This window comes from Leuciscus leuciscus (genome assembly GCF_965113295.1).
Source record: "Leuciscus leuciscus genome assembly, chromosome: 20".
NCBI lineage: Eukaryota > Metazoa > Chordata > Actinopteri > Cypriniformes > Leuciscidae > Leuciscus > Leuciscus leuciscus.
In genome coordinates this window covers 29569621-29583257 of record NC_138744.1, presented here as the reverse complement: position 1 = coordinate 29583257, position 13637 = coordinate 29569621, and the positions used below count along the sequence as shown (strand labels likewise).

The window sequence follows — 13637 nt, the reverse complement described above, 5'->3', positions numbered from 1 at the left end:
GCATTCAAAAGAGTAAGAGTAAAAATGCAGCACGCTCGCTCTTGCTTTTCTACACTCGGAAAGCATTGCCGAAACATCCATGGCTTTCTGCAGCATGTTAAACAAATTGAGACTGTGTGCGGCGCTTCACAACTCTATTCAACCCGGAGATGCAGAGCGGCCGAGGAAGCAAACATCTGTGTTCCTCCACACACTTCATCAGAGGCACAAACGCTGCTCGCCCAGAGGAACGTGCTTACAAAGTGATGGGGCTCAGGGTTTTTCACTGGGGGCGAGGTACTGATTCGAAACCCCCTCCGCTGCCAAGCGCATGGATAGCTACTGATTAGAGGTCTGGCGAGCTCGCCGGTGCCAGTTGGGTGAGATGCCGGCTGTCGCCACCCCTCCTCACCCCCGTAGGGCCCACTGGAGAAGACCAAAGACATTCTCCCCTGACAGAATAGCATATAGCCTCAAACCACCAGGGTCAGAGCATTGAGAGAGCAGTATCTGCACGCTGCACCGGCACCTTGAAAAAGACGTGAATTATCGCAAAGACAAATTGCTTTTTGTGTTATGCTTATCTGCGCTCTCGTTTGCTCCGGCTCGGCTGAAATTTGCTGCTTTTTGTGATATTCTGCATCTGACTTTTTTCTCTAGTGAAAGATCTCCCTCGCTGTAGAAACATGATGAAATAACAGCAAATCTAGCTTTCGCTAAGGTGCCTACGGTCACGCAAACGTTCATCTATTTGTGGGCATTCCAAGCGAAGTTCAAAGCCGGCCGTTTGCCACGTTCAAAGAAAACGTGAGTTGATACGGGCCATTTTAGTTATATACTTCACGTTATTTTCCACGGAGCTCAGCGTACGCGTAAATTTCTGATAATAAGAATACAGATTCACCATTGAATCGAGAATGTGTACAGATTCATTTTGCTAAGTCGCTCCGCCCACGATTACCTCACTGTGATTCTGGGGACTGTCCAGTATTCACCTCAGTGTTTTGTTTCAAAGTTCAGACTGATCTGAACACAAAGGTGACACAAGGGTGGTGATATTTCTAAAATATGCAATATAGCAACCTACTATTTAGTCACTGTCCTTTTTCCCCCCTCTCTCTCTCTCTCTCTCTCTCTCTCTCTCCTCAGACCACTTTGCAGTACCAACAGACACACATGCATAAGGGAAGATAAACATACACACACTCTCCAAGATTTATGCACTCAAATACATGCGTATGTGTGGGCCAAAGAGAATTGTACTTCACAGAAATAGCACTTCAAACCCTGTCAGCTGCCCGGCATTCACATTTCAGAGTTAAGAATATAAAATCAATAATCATTTAGTCATAAGGGTAAATGAAGTCATATAAGATCAAAGTATACCCTTTGGCCACTGAAGTTGCACTGAGTAATTTATCTCATCAAAAGGCAGAACTGCTAATCCCTGTGCCTTTCTCTGGAGCTGCCACAGCCGAGCTGTATTATCCTTGAGTAAACAAGTTTGAGGAAAAATATGAAAAATCAATAGTTGTTTCCTTCTATCCAAATCGATGGCATGCATCATAAATCTGACTCTGTAAGGAGCCTGTGTGTGTGTGTGTGTGTGTGTGTGTGTGTGTGTGTGTGTGTGTGTGTGTGTGTGTGTGTGTGTGTGTGTGTGTGTGTGTGTGTGTGTGTGTGTGTGTGTGTGTGTGTGTGTGTGTGTGTGTGTGTGTGTGTGTGTGTGTGTGTGTGTGTTTGCTCCAAGTGTAATCAGCTTTATTGAGCATAAGGACCCGTATAATTACAGATTTTGTCAGTAAAACTTGATCAATGGCCTAAAAGGCCAGTGAGTAAATGTTCTATTGGGAAATCCAGCTGATTGTATTCACTGTTCAATGACAAACTCACTCACTCACTACATGTGCAATGCTGCACACAATAATAATACAAATAATTGTTTTTATTTTATTTGTATATTATTATCATTCTATTATTATTATCATTATTATATCAGCTGTTTTAAACTAAATAAATTGATTATTAAAGGCCTATAGCTTAAATGCATTTTTATATATTCATATTTAATAAATATAATTATTTATTTTGGGCATGTGTAATTGCATTTCAATTTTATGCATTCAAATGAATGATGTGGTCATATAAATAAGGAAATTATACACACATAAATGGCCTGTTCAACAAAATAATGGAAATGAACCTGTTTAGCATGAGCGAATTACAATATCATATTGTCTGCAATATCCCTAACGTTGTAAACGAGTAAATGTGGAAAATGGGCATATTTAAACTGTTTTACATGATATATATATATATATATATATATATATATATATATATATATATATATATATATATATATATATATATATATAAGTATTATGTATTATATAAAGCATTATATATATATATATATATATATATATATATATATATATATATATATATATATATATATATATCATGATATATAATGTAAAACAGTTTAAATATGTCCATTTTCCACATTTACTAATATTTAAATGTATATTTATATGCATATATAAAATGTCTTCAGGTGCGAGTCAGCAGCAACACCATGCAAGCCTATTTGCCTATTGTCAGTTAATTCCATAATTTCATGTTTAAAGGCTTCTGCCGGTGAATTGGATAAGGGCATTTCACTGATACTTAGCTGCAGTCTTGGGCTGAATCTCCTATAATTCCATCATGTTTGCTGGGACTAAAATATCACGAGGGTTTCTAAGTATGGAAGTTAACCTAGTTAACCTACTGCCCCCTGCTGTGCGGCGCGCGCTCTCACTCTCAGTCCCGCGCGCTTTATCTGTCCTCTGTGAGCCATCACCGCCTCATTCATTCCAGTTTTTACAAATGACTTTACCATAGAAAATATGAAAGATAGTACAAACAGTGCGGAATATAGGTTACAAATTAGACCTGCTATAAATATCAGAAATAGTAATACATAAGGGCTTAATAAAGACATTTGATTTTTTTATTAATTGTAACCTATGCAATAAATAATGAAAATGCTTTGTTTTAATTCGAAAAAAAAAATTTCTCACGATTATTTGACATTAATTTCCCCTTGAATGTCAGTTTAATTGATATTTCTATTAATTTCCACTAATCTTCGAATAGGCTTAATCTTAAAACTATCATTGCTAATATGATTTTTTTTTTTTTTTTATGTTATTTGACAGATGACTTTACGGATTTTAATTGCATGTATTTTTGTACTCAATACATTAAGTGATATGTAGGCTATATTTAATTCCAATTATTTAAATTTAAGAAACGGTATACACCTTGAAAGAAAAATACAACAATGGATCCAGGATTTGCCGATACATTTCTTCACCACCGGTTTTATAACGACTCAAAGAAAATGTAGGGCCTATATTACTTTAGAATTAATAAAATTAATAACAATAAAAGTAAAAGTCAAATAAACATATTACACATCCCTTTCCGCTTGTCGTTATCACATCTCATTATTTATTTCATTTTTAATTTCCCCGTGTGTGTTTTCGTGTCATGAACAGTGACGTGTCGAAGAAAAACTATTCCTGCTGAATTAATTCTAAATACATGTTACAGGTATGTGGAAGACAAACTCGTGCTGTCAGGACGGAAGACCTCCTGCGATTAGAGAGGAGAAATATGACGGGCTGAGTGGAAGAAGACTCACACCTCCCACCGGCCTGAACGCGCACTGCTCCTGCAACAATTCACATAACAACACATTCACTATAACATGCTGTTGATTTCAATTAGTCTTTGATTAAAAAGTGCATTTTACATTACAGAGTTCCGAGTTACAATAATTACAAATGAAATAACAGATTTTGACGGTAAAGGTGAAGGTGTAGTGAAGGTTCAGCTGATTGTATTTACTGTTCATGAATTATGACTGCACAATTCACTCAATGCATATTGGCAAATATTGCTGATACTATATGTAATATAATAATAATTAAAATCATCATCATCATCATCATCATCAATTATAATCACGATATATATATATATATATATATATATATATATATATATATATATATATATATATATGTTGTTTTAATATGTGTTTTAAACTTAAAACGTAAAAGGGGAAAAATAATAATAGATAGCCTAATTTAATTGTACATCATTTCTTTGGATATGTATTAGCCTATTGCATGCATTTCATTCTGTGTTGTAGCTTACATTAAAAAGGAAAAGCTATTTTGTATAGGTGTTACAAGTAATTACAAATGCAATATCAACGTGCAATTAGAAGTAGAACTGTACATATGTACATCTAGTTTATTACTATTATGTGTTTATGCAAATACACTGACTGTAATGTACGACCAAAACCTCTTCAACCTCTTTCTTTTTAAGAAACAAATGATGTGGCATCATGTCATCCGTCAGCGACTGAAATAAATCAAAAAGCAAGAAAAATGCAATAGATAAACGACGGGAACGCGCCGCCGAGAACGCACGGGCTGCTTTCTGTGCGGGTTTTGTTCCGGAATTGCATTTCACAGCGCGAGAGAGGGGGCGGAGATGGAATATTTAGATGAGCTGTGATTGACAGCTCATGTTTCTCCAACGCTCTCAGAAACTCGCCTGCTCCTTCCAGCAACTCTTCACTCTCCACTCCCGAGCACTACAAACAAACGGACGCTAGGGGATCTCCATGACGGCTCTCTGCTGATCGCTCCTCTTTTGCGCTTTTATTTATTTTCTTTTATTAGTTTATCCCTGCGCGCGGCGGTTAAATGCGTTGATTCTATCGATCAGCCCGTTTTCTGCCCTCCTGCTTTCCTCTACTGGAGAGAAACTCGAATAATGTCCTATCCTCAGGGTTACCTCTACCAGCCCCCGGGCTCTCTGGCGCTGTACTCCTGTCCGCTGGCCGCCCCGAGGAGTGAGGAGCTGGCCCGGTCCTCGTCTGGTTCAGCGTTCAGCCCGTACCCCGGATCAGCTGCGTTCACAGCCTCGGCCAGCGGATTCTCCAGCCCTCTGTCCTACTCTACAGATCCAGCCACGGGATTCCCGTCCTACATGGTAAACAGCCCGGTTGTGGATGTAGAGCCGTCGCCATTCACAAGTCATTGTTCTTGATAGGAATGCATGAATATTGCATGATTGCATGGTTATAGTTTTGGTTGTGGGTTCGGTAGTTGCATGCATGCGCGCGCGCGCGTGTGTGAGTGTTTCAAAGGGAAGCTCGTGCAGGTCATGAATACAAATACGCTCGGTGTTACTCGGGTGCAGAATACAGCTGGCCACAATTTAAAAGTTGTTTTAAATCGCAATAAAGTCAATAATAAAATGTACATGCGTCAATACGTGCTTATTTATAAGAAACAATAACAGCGTGTCTAATTATTTATTTCTTAGGCCCACTTTTGCAGATTAGCCTACTTTTACACTCTTAATAGGCCTGATCTACACCGCATTATCTTTTAGACAAGGTGAAATTATTGATTGCGATCTTTTAAAATTAACTGTAAGAATAAAAATGTTACAATTGCAAAGGATACATTTACTGAGTTGAGGTTTGGAATGATGCGCAGTTAAATAGGCGTTATTTAATCGTCAATTGATGAATTGCAATGCTAATGACATGGCACATGAAAGCGGGAAAAACGGTCCATATCCAGTGGTTTTCTAATAGGATTTGTAATGCTGCGCTTCACTGATATGCGTCTGACACTGAAAGAGCACTGGGAAAGTCAGCCTGGTGATTATGCAAAATGGCTGCAATTACCCATTATCTGTTATCCACCCCAGTCCCATGTAATTGTGCATTCTGATAATTGCATGAAGGATTAATCATTGTTTATTGGCTTAATTATTATTACTATTATATTTTTTGGTTACACTTTATAATAACATTCATTAATAACATTAACATTGTAATGCAGAACAGATCGTTAGTTAACGTGCATTGAAATAATGATTAATCGAGAAAATAATTATTTTAAAATACAGTGTTTGTTTATGAATTAGCCTATGAAGTTGTAAAAAAAAAAAAATGTTTTACAAATAATAATAATAATAATAATAATAACAGATGACTGACAGAAAAAAAAACAAATGTTATTTTTGAAGGGGTCTCCGTATGACGCGCACACTACGGGGATGGCAGGAGCCATAAGTTATCACCCGTACGGGAGTCCCGGTTACCCGTACCAGCTGAATGATCCCGCTTACCGGAAAAATGCCACGCGGGACGCGACAGCGACGTTAAAAGCGTGGCTGCAGGAGCACAGGAAAAACCCTTATCCCACAAAAGGAGAAAAGATCATGCTGGCCATCATCACGAAAATGACCCTCACGCAAGTGTCCACCTGGTTCGCTAATGCCAGACGGAGACTCAAGAAGGAGAACAAGATGACATGGGCACCGCGGAATAAAAGTGAGGACGAGGATGAAGACGACGGCGATGGAGAGAGAAAAGATGAGCGAACGGATAAAACCATAGACAACAGCGAAGCGTCTGCGGAGGACGAAGGTAAATTATTATCGTTGTTGTTATAATTATTATAGGCGGATTTAATTTAAATACATTACGGTTGGTGTGCATTAAAATAGACAGTGTTATACAATGCATGTATTGTAAAGTAATGTTAAATGCATTGACATCTATGTATTATAAAACTACATGCTATATAATAATTGTACAATTAATACCTTGACGTCGTAATACAATTTTAAGAGTTTTGTAAGCTATACTGTAAGCCAGGTTTGACAGCAGTAACTCATTTCTGTGTTGTTTTGGTCTACAGGCATCAGTTTGCACGTCGATGCCCTGACAGATCACTCCTGCTCAGTGGAATCTGACGGAGAGAAGGTCACGTGTAGGACCGGGGACCTGGTTTGTGATTCTGGACCTGATACCAAGGACAAATGCGACGCGAGCGATCTCGACACGGGCCGCGAGGAGAGGCAAAGAGGCCCGTCACCCAAGCCGGTGACCTCTCCCCCTCTGACTGGGGTGGAGGCCCCTCTCTTGACCCATCATCACCGAGAGGACACCCGAAACAGCACCAACAAAACATGCCTGGACGGTCAAAACCAAACCGTCAAACCTAAACTATGGTCATTAGCTGAGATCGCCACTTCGGACCCAAAGCAGCATCAGCATCAGCACTTGGGACAGAACTGTCCCCCGGGCGTTGGCCTTTTGACCTCCACGGCGCCCAGCGCGTCCCCGGCGGGCGCAGTCTACCCCGCCACTTCCATATTAGGAAGACCTCTTTATTACACCTCTCCGTTTTATAGTAATTACACAAACTATGGCAACTTCAGCCCGCTGCAGGGCCAAGGGATACTGCGCTATAATTCAGCTGGGGAGGGACTTCTGCACAAACAGAGTTGCGACCCCCTACTAAAGACTAATCCAAACCAGACTGAACAACATTTCAGGGCCTCCAATGCAGAATCCAAAAAAGGTGCGTAAAGGGTGCATATACTGTTGATCTTCGCCAGCTAGAATTCGATGTGCTATTTAACGAAATGCCTATCTAATTAAGTAACTATGTCAAATGCAACTAGTAATGTAACCGCGCAATTTATTTCATTGGTAGCCTCTTGTTATTATAGAATCATGTTGATCACGTCGCGAGTTTTTGCAGTTGCTTTTATTTTATTGTTTGAACGTGACATTTATTTTTCTCAGCTATTACTTATTCTCATAATCGAACGGTATCGACAAGGCTACAATATAGGAAATATTTAAGCTTTCAAAACGGTGTAGTCTATTTCCCTTTACTAAAATGGGTTTGCATTTTCTACAGACCCCACCGAGGTTTTCACAGTAAGACACCAGTCTTACCTGTCGAGTTAAAGACGATGAAGATCGTTCAAGTAAGTCGCTAATTTTAAGTGCAGGTTATGTGCAGTTTATTTATTTTTTATTTAATTTTTTTTATCACATTATTGGAATGTTTCCAACGGCCACTTCCTCATTAGTTGAATTGTTGTTGTCAACTAATGTTCCACTGTTTTGATTATGATTACGAGGCCTTCCGATCTACTAATACTGCATAGAATGCATGACCTTTAGAACATTTATGGATTTCTACATTTTACGCAATAGTTTTATTTGATTAATTTTTATTTCTATCGAAATTCGACTGATGTAGGTTTTGTTTCCTTGGTTCACAGGTAGGTGTCACAATTGCTTTGAACAAAGCGAACAAGCCATCACCTCTCTCTTTCTGTCTCTCCCCAAGCTGTTTTAAACTATCATTTGCTCCTTACGCGGACCCTTTTGTGTGCCACTGTACACCCACGGACTACAGAGCACCTGCCTATATTACAATAACACGTTCGATTACGGGAAAGAAAAGAAAAGAAAAGAAAAGAAAAGAAAAGAAAAGAAAAGAAAAGAAAAGAAAAGAAAAGAGGAAATTTATAAGGCACAATAGCCAGTCTGGTTTGGATGAATCGTTCATTTGTCGATGAAGTACTTTTTTTCCCAACATATGTGACTTTTCGATGAGGAAACTTATTTCTCAGGATCCTTATAGTAGCTTCATTGCCACCGGTTACATGTACACGCGGGACATTATAGACTTCCTATAAGACTTTATGTGCTAGAGGTGTGAAGTGTAAACGAGAACTCGGGACTGGTATAAACTTGACTAAGAGTGGAATACATTTGATATTTATTTTTGTAATGCCTATAATTTATGCAAGTTGTATTGCAATGGTAAATGAACATTGTTTTGTAAATAAATTATGATTGGTTTTTATTTAAAAAAGCCGAAGTTACACAATGTTGATAACAAGGAGACTTTTACTAATTTATATCTCTGATTGTAAATAAAATGCGCTAGTCTGCACTGGCACTATTTAGTGTGGACTGTTTTTGAAAACTTGAAAACATTGTAGTCTCATTTTTTCATATTCTTAAATGCATTACCATCATTAATTATAGTATCGTGTCGTAGGCCTACTGCATGTAACAGACATATTTAGATTTGACATACAGATCATAAAATTACGTCAAATGATATGGCATGCATCATTTAGAATTTACACTCAAGTTTCAATTTTTTTTTGTTTTTTTAATTGCTACACAATATTATTTCAAATATCTAGTGTCTCTGAATATGAAGCGTGAATGTTGAATGTGATCTTGATGGCAGTGAATAATAGAGGCTGCTTATAATCCAGGCCTTCATCTATTTTTCAGCATGATGAATACAGGGCTGGAAAGGAAGCGTTATGAGCTCCCGGCGGGGGTTTAAGATGGTCAGTCGGGCTTCATTATAGACCGATATTGAACGATCCATAAAATCATGTCTAAACATCTGCCAGCTCCAATGGGGCCCGCGCGCCTGTGTGATGGCTATGACGTCTCTCTTATACGGGCCACCCCGTTCAAATTGTAAAGGCGTTAGTTAAACAGATTACTGCGGCTCACTGTGTGTTAACCTCAACAATCTTTCGATACAGCAATTGTATTTGTACACAAATATATAATAATAATACAATATATTTTTAGTAGCCTACAAATATAATATAATATAGGCTAATATAATAATATAATATCATATTATATAATATAGGGCTAATATAATATATATATATATATATATATATATATATATATATATATATATATATATATATATATATATATATATATATATATATATAAAGGATTAATTATTAAATGACTCATATCAGTGATTCTTATTTTATTCATAGCCTATTCCACGCGCGTTTAAAGCCATAACTCATTCTGAATTCAGGTCAGCAGATTTTTTGTTTTGTTTTTTGTTGATAATATAACGCCTTATTTTGTCATTTGAAGTGTGTTGCGCTTGTGCATATCGACATTATTAAAGGTAAACTATTGAAATTCAGCCTTTAATCTCAGGTGGGATCCCGGGAGGGATCGACCACTGTTGTCAAAATCGCACCACAGGCGGTTTCCATTCATACTCCCTTCAAATGTCAACATTTGTTCTCAATAAAAAGAGTTATTGTTTCTGTAAAACAGCCTTTGAAAACATCAAAGAAGTTCAGCCACATCTGTTTGATTGGGATCAGGTAAAGGGGCGCAAGAAGTCCGTTATTAATTGGACATATACCAAATTTGAATTTTAAATAAGAAATTTGACAACTTCAGTAAATATTTATTTTTTGTATTTTTTTATATGTGATAGTAGTGATACAAATTTGTTCATATATAGCCTAAAGGCCACGTGTAATATTGCTTTTACGAGTTGAAATAGCCTAATACGATGACTGTATCGATCGTTTTAATGCGGTTATTGGTATTTGTTAATAACAACAATATATTTAAAACGAAAACGCTCAAAGCCTGATACATTTGATAGTTATTTTATGAAAAATGCCTGAACACCTCTTTCTCTCCATGTATGTGTGTGTGTGTGCAACACATGCTGACCCCACATAGTTCAGTGAATCCAACTGGAGAGGGCAAGCGCATTAAGACACTTTCTGAAAGCAGCCTCTAATGGTCTCTCTCTATTCTACACCGTTTATCTTTGCAACTTTAATCTACCATTAGAGTCGGGTCGTAAATAACATTTCAGGTCAGGAAAGGAGAGAAAAAGTATTAACAAATCGAGTAGGCTACATGTGGGTTTAATAAGATACATCAAAGTCTCCGAAGCTCTAAAGTGAGTATTGGTTCAGTTCTTCCATAAAGGTGTCATAGAAGATGTCCTCCCATTAGACTGATCAAGGCACGAGAGAGAGTTTGTCCACACTAGACTCTAAATAAGATAATTAGAGCCGTCAGCTTACCATTCGGCCTCTAACTGACTGTGCTGTTCCTGCCAAGAGTAGCCAAATACAGAAGATCTCATCTAAATCCATCGCCTAGGCTTTTTTATTTTTTTTTATTTTTTTTTAAGAAGTTGTTTTTGTATCTATAGTACTGTTTATTGCGCGATATTTATCTTCCAAAATGTTTAGTCTCAAATCGAACGGTTTATGATTTTGTCAACTTGTCAGCTTAAAGAATAAAACGTACTTTTGAAAAGTGTTTAATGCCCTTAATGCTAAGAATTATTATTATATATATATATATATATATATATTTTTTTTTTTTTCATGGGTGGATATGTATTATATGTGTGTGTTACTTTGTAGAAAAAGCATTTCCATGAATGATCAAGGAGGGTTGACTTAACCTAAATAGTGGCAAAATGACAAAGAAAGCAGAGAGCGAAGAAAGAAAAATATTGGTGGAGAGTTAATGAAGGGTGTGGATGGCTCAGTAACGTGCTGTAAGATGAGGGCAGGCCTGGGGAATGCTATTTTTTAATATGTCGCTGTTTGCACTAATAAGAGAGGTAACAGAATATCTTTAAATATTCTTTCTCACACGCTCAATATTTTTTTAATTAAAAGCTACAATATTAAAAGGTTCAAATGGGGGGGGGGGGGGGGGGGGGGGGGGTAAAAGCAAAAGACAGAAAGCAAAGAAAAGACAGAAAGCACTTAAAAGCAAAGACAGAATGATTTCACGCAAAATGACTGTTACTCCTTATAAGTATCATACTAAAACGTGCCATCAAAAACGTTATCCATACATATACACATTTAGGCTACAATATGCTATACCTTCGTTTTTTATTGTGAAGTAAAGCCTATAAAAAGTGATGCATACTCCGTAACATTAAATAATGTGATGCAATATTAGTGTCTTGCATAGGCTATCATTTCTGATGAGTTCGTATAGCATTTCACCGTTTTTTTCCACACACAGGTATGCTATCATAATTACTGCCGTCGTCAGATAGGATGAATCCAATCCAATGATCTGATGGGATCTCCCACGCCACGTTTCTCACTGTTAAAGTTCCCCTGTGGTGAAAATCAAGTTTTTAATGTTGCTAAGATCTGTATATGTGGTGTTTTTAATATGCTTTAAGACAAACCATGCAAAAATGTATAAGCCAACACCATTGCTGAGTATTTTCTCCTTAAAACTGCAGTGAACCGAAGACAGTCTAAAAAATGCCTCTGAAATCGCTGATGTTTCTGACGTCACAAACTACCTTGTAACCAATCATGTCAACATGTGATCGTCAACTAGTGGATCTCTGAGCTGGTGCGATTGAGTGCAGGCGGGGTTAATGTTGGTTTTGAGTTACATTCAAGCTATTTTAAAGCATGACAAAAAATTTTTCAAGGCAAAAACTTTTAAATGCGTAATTTTAGTGATCGAAGATGAGTTTTAAGGGATACAATTATTGCCTACAGGGGGACTTTAACACCGGGATATAACTCAAAAAAGATGGCCGTGTTAATGAGTAGCATAGGCAACTCTCACAAATGAAGGCAAACACATTAGTGCCAAATGGACTGCGGCTAAAGTTTAAAATAAGCCTGCAGTTCCCGCCAGTTTTCTTTTTCCATCTGTGCCTCTTTTTCCGTCGTCGCACATTACATTTCGGTCATGCCTCGCGGACAAACACAATATCCCAGAAGAGCCGCGTGTGCGCGTGGGAATGTTGCAGACAGCGGCCATTAAGGGCACTAAATGAAGTTGCACCAATATCAGTCCTAATTAAAATTCTGTTTAACGGGTCCCGGCCAGAATGCAAATGGGCTAGTTGGCCTTAACTCGCGGTTCGTCGACTAAAGAGTAGGACGGGGGCAGCCCGAGCACTTTTTCTCGTTTTAGAGGGCCGTGTTCAGCTGATAGCATCTGCTCTAGCCAAGCTCGGGGTCAGGCCAGAGCTTGCCACTAAGTCATTAGCTCAAATTACTCTGCTAGTTTCTCTCAAGTTGTGCAGGGCTCAGGCACTAGATCTCCCCCGGCTGCTGCCCGGCTGCTTGTGGCTCCCTTGGAAGCCAATACTCTCCTAGGGGATCAGGGCGGCATTAACCCTCTATCCCCTCCCTCGGAGACTTCACCGATGCCCGCTCTTCCACTGGACAAATATAGCAGCCCCGAATTAATGCGACTGGAAGATCAGGATCTATCGGGTAGCATCTCGCCGGCCAAATCCCAGCAGGATTCTTGACCCTTTGAAGTTCTCTGTGAGTTTGCTTACACAGAAGCTTACACCGTTAAGTCGGGTTTCAACAAGACTCGAGGAGGCAGCCTCCCGTTTTAAAAGTGGAAACTACAAGACCCAGAATCCCTTGTTCCACCTGCCGGACCTTTATGATATCCAAGGCTTGAGGGAAACTAGATGGGATGGTCCTATCCCACATATCTTTCCGTGAGACTTGAATGTGGCACACATTCCTTCGGTTGAAGGAAAGTTGTAGATCTCAATTTTCCCACACTCTCTAATCATCTTTCTTCACCCTCCACCCTTTCTGTGTAATTACTCACTGAAGGTTATTGCTTCGGGATGCTAACTAATTGTATTGCATGTGTGAGTGTTAAAATGAAGCAATAAGCCAAAACTAGTTTCGCTTCAGGACTTGAAGTGACCCAACATAACCAAGATTTTTTTTAGCATAACAAAATGTTCTTTTTTATTAATTACAAATGTAATTTACTGCTGGCAAGATGGGCTTTTGACAAAATACGACTGTCAATGCTGTAAAATTGCGAAAAAGAATAACACCTATACTGCACTTTTAATTTTGGTGGCGTCCTTCAATCCGACTACCCGTGGGCGGGAATAAAAAAATGCAGAAGTTCGATCTAT

General features: G+C 38.5%; 1 protein-coding gene across 1 annotated transcript; it reads left to right on the top strand.

Annotated features, from left to right (window-relative positions):
- Nucleotides 1-4582: 4582 nt before the first annotated feature.
- irx2a (iroquois homeobox 2a) lies at nucleotides 4583-8834 on the top strand. The gene is made up of 5 exons (XM_082148997.1): nucleotides 4583-5040; nucleotides 6091-6493; nucleotides 6768-7433; nucleotides 7779-7848; nucleotides 8149-8834. The coding sequence occupies exons 1-4, from the start codon at nucleotides 4822-4824 to the stop codon at nucleotides 7826-7828; spliced, it is 1338 nt and encodes a 445-aa protein (XP_082005123.1). The 5' UTR covers nucleotides 4583-4821; the 3' UTR covers nucleotides 7829-7848; nucleotides 8149-8834.
- Nucleotides 8835-13637: the final 4803 nt, after the last annotated feature.

Coding starts and splice junctions, on each gene's coding strand:
- irx2a (XM_082148997.1), top strand. CDS start 4,822: ATGTCCTATCCTCAGGGTTACCTCTACCAGCCCCCGGGCTCTCTGGCG. Junction 5,041..6,090: donor CGGGATTCCCGTCCTACATG/GTAAACAGCCCG, acceptor TTATTTTTGAAG/GGGTCTCCGTATGACGCGCA. Junction 7,434..7,778: donor CAATGCAGAATCCAAAAAAG/GTGCGTAAAGGG, acceptor CATTTTCTACAG/ACCCCACCGAGGTTTTCACA.